The sequence below is a fragment of the Ichthyophthirius multifiliis genome, assembly GCF_000220395.1.
Source record: "Ichthyophthirius multifiliis unplaced genomic scaffold scaff_1120509250401, whole genome shotgun sequence".
NCBI lineage: Eukaryota > Ciliophora > Oligohymenophorea > Hymenostomatida > Ichthyophthirius > Ichthyophthirius multifiliis.
The window spans coordinates 16,380-25,949 of NW_004086776.1; the positions used below are offsets into that span (position 1 = coordinate 16,380).

A 9,570-nucleotide genomic window follows, 5' to 3' on the forward strand; every position below is an offset into this window, starting at 1 on the left:
AATATATTTATTGTTTTTTTTATACATTTTTTTTTATTATTTTTCATATTATTATTTTTAATATTTTTTTTAATTTATTTATAAAACATTATAAAATTTGTTTGCTAAAGTAAAAAATAAATTTAATTAAAATAAATAAATAATTATGAAATAAAGTATTTCTTATAATTATAAAATAAAAGACATTTAATATTTTATCAATAATAATAAAATTATGATTTTAAAAAAAAAATGATTAGAATTTAAATAAATTTATTTTTATTTAAAAAAATTAAAATTAATTATTTATTTTTTATAAAAAAAATATATATTAGCAACTTTATATTATTATAATTTTTTATCGTAAATATGAACTTTTTCAGATTTTTTTTCATGTGATTATATATAAAAAACGCTTGCAGAACTAATATATAAAATAAAATTAATAAATATAAAAAATATTAATAATTTAAAAAACTTTTTTATCTATGAGAGAAACAAAAATTTCTGTAAGCTTAACTTTTTCAAGGAGCTCTTTAATTTTTTTTTTTTAAATATTCAATTTTAATGAAAAAAAGTTAAGACTAATAAAGCAGAAAAAAAAATAAAAAAAAAATGTTTTAGTAGATATAAGTGCATAAACATTCTTTTTATGTAAAGTTATAAGTCTTATTTGATAAATAAAAGTCAAAGATAAATTCATTTTATTTTGAAAATCATTAAGATATTTAACTTGTTAACTTAAATCAAAAAAAAAAAATATTTTAAAATAAATAGTACTTAAAAGATATTAAAATTTTTTGTTGAATTTCAAAAGATTTTAAGAAGATAAATAATATTTTTTTTAATTAATTTATAATATTATATTATTTAAATATTAAAATATTATATATAGTAAAATTTATTGTTATAAATAATGATATATGACAAAAATTTAATACACACCTAAATAATGAAATTAAATAAAAATAAATTATATTAAAAAAAAAAAATGAATAAATAAATAAATATTTATTGTTTTTTCTTTAAAAAATAAATTAAATTTTTATTATTTTATTTATTAAATATTTTATTTTTATTTTTATTTTTTTACAATTTATTTTTATTTTTTGCATTGTTATACTTATTTTTTATTATCATTATCAATTATTTATTTTAATATCAAACATTTTAATATTAATATTAATTATATTTATTTATTTTTTAAATATAAAAATTTAAAACAATAAATTATTACAGATTTTTTTAAAAAAACTTTAAAGTAATTATAAATAAAAATAATTGTATTTAAATTATTTGAATTAATAGATTTAAAAAAAAATGTCAAATATAAAAGTTTAACATGTTAAAAATGATAATAATAATTTAGATTAAAAAATGCAATTTTCTAATTAAGAAGCAGGTTTTTTTAAACAATAAAAATTTTAAAGTATTATAAATATTAAATAATATTAATGATATAAATTTAGATAATTAATATGCTTAAAAAGATTTATAATAATAAAATATTTAAATATAATAAATAGTATAAGAAACTAATAAAATACTTAATAAATCATATTAAGCATCTTAAAAAATTATTGATGGATCATCATTGAATTCTTTCACAAAACCAAGTATTTTTTATATAAATTTATAAACATTTAATAATTTAATTCTAAAAATATATTTAATTTAGAATAAAATTAATATGGAATTGCTTAAGTATTATCTTTATCTAATAATGATTAAATAGATGAATAAAATAAAAAAGGAAAGTCTTTATTTTTTGATTAAAACAAAGGTAAAATTATAAAAATAAATTTAATAAAAGTTTTATTAAAAATTTAAAAGTTATTAATTTTAAAAAATTAAAATTTAAAATTAAAAAAATTAAATAATTGATGTAAACTTTATAATTTTATAAAAAAATAATAAAACTAAAATAATATTTCTTTTAAATAAAAAACTATAAATATTTTTAAAACATTATAAAAGATAATAATAGCTCAATAAAAAATGACTATATTTAAAATAAACATAATTAAGATATACTTTCAAATAAATTATATTTTGCCTTTATGGTATTTATTTCTAGTTTAGGAGGATTTGTATATTTAAGTATATATTGCTGCTATAATACAATGTGGGATCACATACCTAAAATTTATAATTGGTCAGAAGAAAATCGTAATTATTTAATCGGGATGACAAATTCCTTACTTTCTTTTGGATAATTATTTGCGTGTTTATTCAACGGATTTTTAATGTAAAAATATGGCAGGAGAATTGCCTTAATTTTGGGTCATTTTATATGTATGATAGGCAGTTTATCAACTTTTTTTATAGTTAATACGCCTTTAATGATGTTTGGAAGGTTCCTTTAAGGCGTTTCTTAAGGTATTATTATTACAAGTATGCCATTATTTAATATTGAGATATCACCAAATGAATATAGAGGTACAGTGGGTGGTATATAGAGTTCTTTTTTTGGATTAGGGCTTATTATATCATTTTTATTCGGTTTAGGATTAAAAGATTATAATGAAAATTAAGAAGATAACTATTGGAGGTTTATCTTGGCAATACCTTTTATTTTTTCTAGTTTGTCTTTATTAGGATTTTTGGGATTTGTAAGATAAGATTCATTATTGTTTTTATATTAGAAATATAAAGATAATGAGAAATTTTTAATAAATAAGTTTAAAATTTACTTAACAGAAAACTAAATAAAATTATAAATCGCTTTATTAAAATAAGCTGAAGCATAATAATAAAATACATAAAAATTATCTGTAATAATTCTTTTTTCAAAAAAATATAAAATGCCAGTTTTAATAGGATTGATGTTTTTTTTAACTCCACATTTAAATGGAATTGATATCCTTAATATCTATTCTTCAGAAATTATTAATAAATATGATTCGAGGTATATTGCGAATATTTTTACAATTCTTATTGCTGTTGCGGATTTTATATCCTGTTTTCTTTCTTTACTTATTATTAATAAATTTGGAAGGTATATATAGTCTTTAATTTTGTTAAATACAATATTTATTTATTTTATTTTATTTTTTGTTTAAGAAAAAATTTGTATATGATTGGATAATAATGTTTAGCCTTTATTATTATTTTATATGTATTTTTAAGTTATAATGATTATAAATCTTACCTTAAATATATATTAGTACTCTATAAATTTACTTATGGAATATTTCTAGCTAATATATTAATTTTGTACACTTCGGAAATACTGCCAGCAGTTGGAATTTCGCTTATTAATACTGTTGCCTTAGTTATATAATTTGGTTTATCTTAGACTTTCCCAACTTTAATCTCGAGCGATTTATAAGTAGAAGGTATATTTTTAATTTTTTCCATTTTTTCGATTATTTTTGTTATTATTGCGAAATTTTATATGAAAGAAACAAAAAATATTCAAATTTAAGATTTAGCTAATTTATATAATTGAACTTTTGCTATAATTTTATTTTTAAATAATTGTATTTCAAAGATTTTGTAATATATTGTTTGAAATGTAATATATTTTTTTTTTAAAAAAAAATAAATTATTTTATAATTATCTAAAAGATAAATTTTACATATATAATATTTATTTTTCTTTCAATAATCATAAATAATACCTTCTTCTTATTCGCTTTTTCTAAATTAACTTTAATATATTTATATATTATTGCATTCTTCTTCTTAAGAAGTTCTCTAATTATAAAAATTATTTGATTGAAAATTAGAAAAGTTTCCTGAATTTGAATTTTTTTAAAATTAATTTTCTTGCTAACTATTATTTTAATACTTTATTTTATTTATATAATTATATTTTTAAACAAAATTATATAATTGATAGTAAATAGTACTTCATTAAATTTTTCTTATAAATTATATTATGTTTTTTTAAAAATATCATTCATTTAATTATTGTAAATTTAAAATTATCTCAATTTATTATTAGTTATATCATTTTCACCTTATTTTTTTTTTTAAAAAAAAGTTTATAAAATATTAAGAATTAATGAAAAATTACTTTTATTATTGTATATATAATTTTAGTCAACTACTTTTTATTTTTATAAATAATAATATTTATTTTTATTTTCTCTATTAATAAGAATAAAATAATTAATATTTTTTAATTAATTATATGTTTTTACTCTATTCTTTCATAAAATTACTTATTGTAAATATTTTTCTTTAATTTTATATATTTTTAATTTAAAAATAAATTAAAATAATACATTTTCTTCTTTAGTATTATTATTTTATAACTTGTGTTCTGTTAATGTCTAGAGCCTATCCAATTAATTTACTTATTATTATATTTCTTCTTATATTTATACTATTATTTAATAATAAATAAATATATTTTTAAATATTTCATTTTGTTTACTAAGTTCCTTATTTAAATTTTAATAACTAATTCTATAGTTTTCTAATTGTTTTCTTTATTAAATTTTTCGATCTTCATCTATAGAATTATTATTTAGATTTTATTTAATAGTGAATTCTAATTATTATAGTAGATTTTCATATTCTTAAATTTATGTTTATATTGCTTATTTGTTTATATTTTTTTAAAAAATTTAAAATATTTGATCTTTTAACTTTTCATTTTATAACTTAGACACTATTCTTTTTTTAATTTTATTTTATCATTAAAAATATAATTTATATTTAAAATACTAATTAATTAATTATTATAATTCTTTTTTTTATTAAAGATCAGATTATATATTTGTGAAAAAGGATTTGCTCTAATTTTAGTTAGTGAAACTTTAATTTTAATTTTATTCTGTATTTTTAATAAATATATTTTTTTCGTTGATTGTTTATTTTTTAAGTTTTTAATCTATTAAAGACAAATCGTTTTAACTATATTTTGTTTTGTTATTTTAAATAAAGATAATTTATATAATACTTGGTATTGATTTTATTTTCGTAAGAATAACTTTATTTTAACAAAACAAAAAACTTTAAAATAAAATAACAAAAAAAAATATTATTATTACTTATTTTATTTAGATTATAATATATGTGCAAAATCTATTAGTAAAAATTTCATAATTTTAAAAATTTATTGAATTTATAATTCTGTATTATTTTCTATTTATTAAAATCCACAATAATTTTCATATAATTAACTTGCTTATTTTATATTTTAGTTATTTTATAAAACTTTAATAGATAGCTATATAAAGAAATTATGAAAATCTTTATTAATTAATTTTATTAAATCATTTAATATTACTAAATCTAAATTATGATTATTTTATTGAAAACTTTTTGAAAAAATATTATTTTATTCTTTATTTTCATAAAAACTATTTTCTTTCTTCAAAAAAAAAATATAAAAAATATTTTTATAATTTTTTTTATTTACTATCCTGTTTATGTTTGGCTTTTTTATTTAATCTATTTGTATCATTTTTAATTATTCTTATAATTTAATTTTTTCATGTTCCATTTAATTATTTTTTGATTTTAAGCTATTATTTTCATTTAATTAGTTCAATAATTCACTATCTAATTCTTTAATTTTTAAAGATTTCAATTTATTTTTTTCATTTTATATATCGGTTTGTATTTAAATTTCTTATAAATTATATGTTAGTTTATCATTTTATTACTTAAGTTCCAAAATTTAAGATTATAATTAGATAATATCATCTGTCATTTTATAATAAATATAATATAAATATATATTAAAATAAAAAAAAAATATAAATATAATAAAAATATAGAAACAAATAAATAAAAAAAAAATTAAAATATTTAAATATTATTTAATAATTAAATTCTTTTAATTAACATTATATATTTTAAAAAATATATAATATTATTCTATTCTTTTTAAACATAATGATAATAATTAATTTTAAAACATAATTTTTTTAAAAAATATATTTTTTTATTATTTATAATGAGTAAATAAATATGTTTAATAATAAGTAAAATAAATATTATTCAGTTAATTATTATAAAAATCTAAAAATTTAATTACTATATTAAAAATTAATTGAATTCTACTCTTAATTTTGAATAATTAAGAAAAAAATAGAAAAAAAGAAAATATATTCATATATATATAAATAAATAATAACTTGAAATAATAATTATTAATTAAAATATATAATTAATTAATAAAAAAATAATGATTAATAAATTCTTTACAAAATAAGCCTCTTAATTAGTATAAAAATCTATCAAAAATCACGGTGGATTAGATCGTTTAGCATCTTCTGATGATGCCACAAAGGTATGCTTAGAATCAATAGCTGGAACAATTAAAGGTCTTTAAAAAGCCAATTATGTTGTTGAACATAATCCAAATTTAACTGCTGAAGAAAAATCTAAACTTAAGCAATTCTTAGTATATCGTTTTGATCCATCAGTAAAATTTATAAAAATCCAAATTTTAATTTATTTTTCAAAAAAGGATCCTCATGATTAACCCAAATATATTAGTTATTGGGTAGATATTAAAAAATTTTCTCCTATGTTCTTAGACGCAATTCTTTATATTAAAAATGAAATGGATCCTACCCTTTCTATTAGAAGGTAATTAATTCTATTATTTTTCATAATTTTTTTTTTTTTTTTATCATTACTATCTAAATATTTTCATAATTTTGATTATTTATAAAAATAAAATAAAAAAATATTAGCATTAAAATTTCTATTTATATATAATATATATAAAAAATATTTTTATTTAATTTTAAATATAAATATTTTTACACTATAATAAAAAAATACAAAATAATTATTATTAAATATTATTATAATATATATATATAGATCATGTAGAGAAGGTATTTGTGGCAGTTGCGCAGTAAACTGTGCTGGTCTTCATACACTTGCATGTATTAATGGATTTGACAGAGATTTATAAAAACCTACAGTTATTACACCATTAGGTCATATGTTTATTTTGAAAGATTTAGTAGTTGATATGACTAACTTTTATGCTTAATATAAAACTATTGAGCCTTATTTAAAGAGAAAAAATCCAAAACCTGAAGGTGTTACTACTGAGTATTTATAATCTCCTGAAGAAAGAGCTTTATTAGATGGTTTGTATGAATGTGTACTTTGTGCAGCTTGCTCTACTTCTTGTCCTTCTTATTGGTGGCATCCGGATAGATATCTTGGTCCTGCTATTTTATAATAAGCTTATAGATGGATTATTGATAGCAGAGATGAATACACAGATGAAAGAATTGAAAGACTTTCTGAAGATGTAAGACTTGATGATTGTTAATAAATCGGTATGTGCTCTTTTACATGTCCTAAAGGTAAAATTTTATTAATTTTTTTTTATATTATTATTTAAATAAAATAAATAAATAGGTTTAAATCCTTAACTTTCTTTGAAAAACTTGATGGATATGGTTAAAGATTTTAGAGCTAGAAAGGCTGAATCAGAAATACTTTGAGAAAAAATTTATTTAGTTTTAAACTAAAAGAGTCAGATTTATATATTATATATAGTTGGATTAAAATATATATATATATTTTTATTTTATTTTATAATTAATTTTATTTTATAAAATAGATATGCATATTTATTATAAATTAGATATTAATTACTTTTTTTAAGATTTTATATATTTATATTTTATATATATTTTTTAGTTTATTTATTAAATATATAAACATTTTAAAATAAAAAACATTTAGATTATTTATTATTTATATATAATTTTATATTTATGTGTTTTTTTTATTTTCTTCTTATTTAAAAAATAAACATTATATTTAATTAATTATGAAAAATATCACAAATCCTTAAAATGTACATATATTAATTTCAACTACTATAAAAAAAAAATAATAATAAAAAAAAAGAATTAAAAAGCTGATATTCAAAAAAAATATATTTCTTAATAATTATAAAGCAATTACAAAGTAATTTATAAAAATTTTGATATAAATTAATAAAAATAAATAAACTATTTGACACATAGTAGATAAATGGTTAAAATAAAGAGCTTAATAATTAAAGTGAAAAATCTAAAAATTAAAAAAGTTTAAGTTAAACATAATTTAAAGTAGAAGCCTATTCAAAAAATTAGCAAATAGACAATAGAATAGTTTATTTAGAAGAAAAATTAAAATTATATTAAAATGAAAATGAGGCATAAAAATAAAAAATTAATGAATATGAAATATAATAATAGACATAAATAAAATAATTAAAATTATAAATATAAAATATGAACTAAAATATAATACAGTTAAATGTAAAAATAATTATTTTAAAAAATAAACATATTTATAAATACAGAAATAAATAAAAAATAAAAAATCTTAATAATAAAAAAGCTAAAATAGTAGTTATAGTAGTAAAAGTATTGATGAAAAATCATAAAAAATAAATATATGTAATAAGGAAATTTTAGAATTATCATAAAAGTTTATAAAAAATATAAATTTAAATGAAGAATATTAAAATATTTTTGCTGAAAATAAAAATTCTACAGAACAATTTAGAAGAATAGTGTTAGAAAATAATTATCAGGAAGCTTTAAAAATAAGCCTTTAATTTATAAATTAATTTTTAGAAAAGTTACATACAATATAATTAAAAAAAAATATTTATTAACAAAATAACAGTTTTAATATAAAAAATAATAATAAAATAAATAATTTTATATAATAATAATAATAATAATAATAATAATAATAATTATAATAATAATAATAATAATAATTATATATAAAACATTTTAAGATAAAATTCTTATTAAAAAGCATCTTATTTTAATATTTAAGAATTATCGAAAAAATAATAAATTATTATCAATAAATAAATTTAATTGCAAAAAAGTTAATAAATAAATTTATTAGAAGACACTTAGTTTAATTAAAAAATATTTTTACGATAAGATTATAAAGGAAATCATTCATCTGCTGATTTTTAATAACATTATATACATAAAAATAAATAAAGTAATTTATGATTTTTTATGTTTTAAATATATATAAAATATTTAATTAACTTATTTATAACTTTTATAGTACTTAATTATATCATATATCATAAATTTGTATAAATATAATTTATAAAAGCTTAAAAAAAAATTAAAAATTTTAATTTTTAATTTAAAATGTTTGATATCTAAACAATTAATTAATAAATATATAATAATTATAATTATTTAAATTAATATATAATTGTTTATTTTTTTTGAATATAATTTTTCAATATACTTTAAACTTTTATAAATATTATATTTACACTTAATTTATAATTTTTTATACAATTTTTATTTTATATTTAATTAATCAATTTAATATATTTAAAAAATTTAATTGATATAATAAAAAGTAATATTTAAATATAATTTTTTTCTTAAATTATTAGATCATAATAAAAATAATATTGTATAAATTAATATAAAATTAATTTTAATAATAATTATAATTAAAAAACATAATGAAATTTAATTATATACAACTATTTATATATATAAATATATATTAATATATGAATAATATAATTATAAGTTAATAAAAAATAACATATAAAATATATAATATAAAATAATTTAAATAAAAATAAATGCAAATATATATATATATATATATATATAT

General features: G+C 14.1%; 2 protein-coding genes across 2 annotated transcripts, besides 16 other annotated features; both read left to right on the plus strand. All coding sequences in view use genetic code 6, as the record gives it.

Annotated features, from left to right (window-relative positions):
• The first annotated feature begins 6 nt into the window (after nt 1–6).
• Nucleotides 7–72: a microsatellite.
• Nucleotides 34–65: a microsatellite.
• Nucleotides 73–408: 336 nt separating the features above from the next.
• Nucleotides 409–456: a microsatellite.
• A 355-nt stretch (nt 457–811) lies between these two features.
• Nucleotides 812–870: a microsatellite.
• A 145-nt stretch (nt 871–1,015) lies between these two features.
• Nucleotides 1,016–1,060: a microsatellite.
• A 404-nt stretch (nt 1,061–1,464) lies between these two features.
• Nucleotides 1,465–1,502: a microsatellite.
• A 600-nt stretch (nt 1,503–2,102) lies between these two features.
• On the plus strand, nt 2,103–3,430 carry IMG5_071540 (major facilitator superfamily protein, putative; the record flags this gene model as incomplete). The annotated part of the gene is made up of 2 exons (XM_004036689.1): nt 2,103–2,977; nt 3,043–3,430. The coding sequence occupies 2 exons, from the start codon at nt 2,103–2,105 to the stop codon at nt 3,428–3,430; spliced, it is 1,263 nt and encodes a 420-aa protein (XP_004036737.1).
• Nucleotides 3,431–4,621: 1,191 nt separating this feature from the next.
• Nucleotides 4,622–4,661: a microsatellite.
• A 992-nt stretch (nt 4,662–5,653) lies between these two features.
• Nucleotides 5,654–5,713: a microsatellite.
• Nucleotides 5,654–5,733: a microsatellite.
• Nucleotides 5,662–5,742: a microsatellite.
• Nucleotides 5,667–5,741: a microsatellite.
• A 104-nt stretch (nt 5,743–5,846) lies between the features above and the next one.
• Nucleotides 5,847–5,884: a microsatellite.
• Nucleotides 5,885–6,124: 240 nt separating this feature from the next.
• On the plus strand, nt 6,125–7,647 carry IMG5_071550 (succinate dehydrogenase iron-sulfur mitochondrial precursor, putative; the record flags this gene model as incomplete). The annotated part of the gene is made up of 4 exons (XM_004036690.1): nt 6,125–6,364; nt 6,410–6,531; nt 6,772–7,268; nt 7,324–7,647. The coding sequence occupies 4 exons, from the start codon at nt 6,125–6,127 to the stop codon at nt 7,407–7,409; spliced, it is 945 nt and encodes a 314-aa protein (XP_004036738.1). The 3' UTR covers nt 7,410–7,647.
• Nucleotides 7,648–8,116: 469 nt separating this feature from the next.
• Nucleotides 8,117–8,190: a microsatellite.
• Nucleotides 8,191–8,602: 412 nt separating this feature from the next.
• Nucleotides 8,603–8,687: a microsatellite.
• Nucleotides 8,688–9,438: 751 nt separating this feature from the next.
• Nucleotides 9,439–9,570: a microsatellite.
• Nucleotides 9,545–9,570: a microsatellite.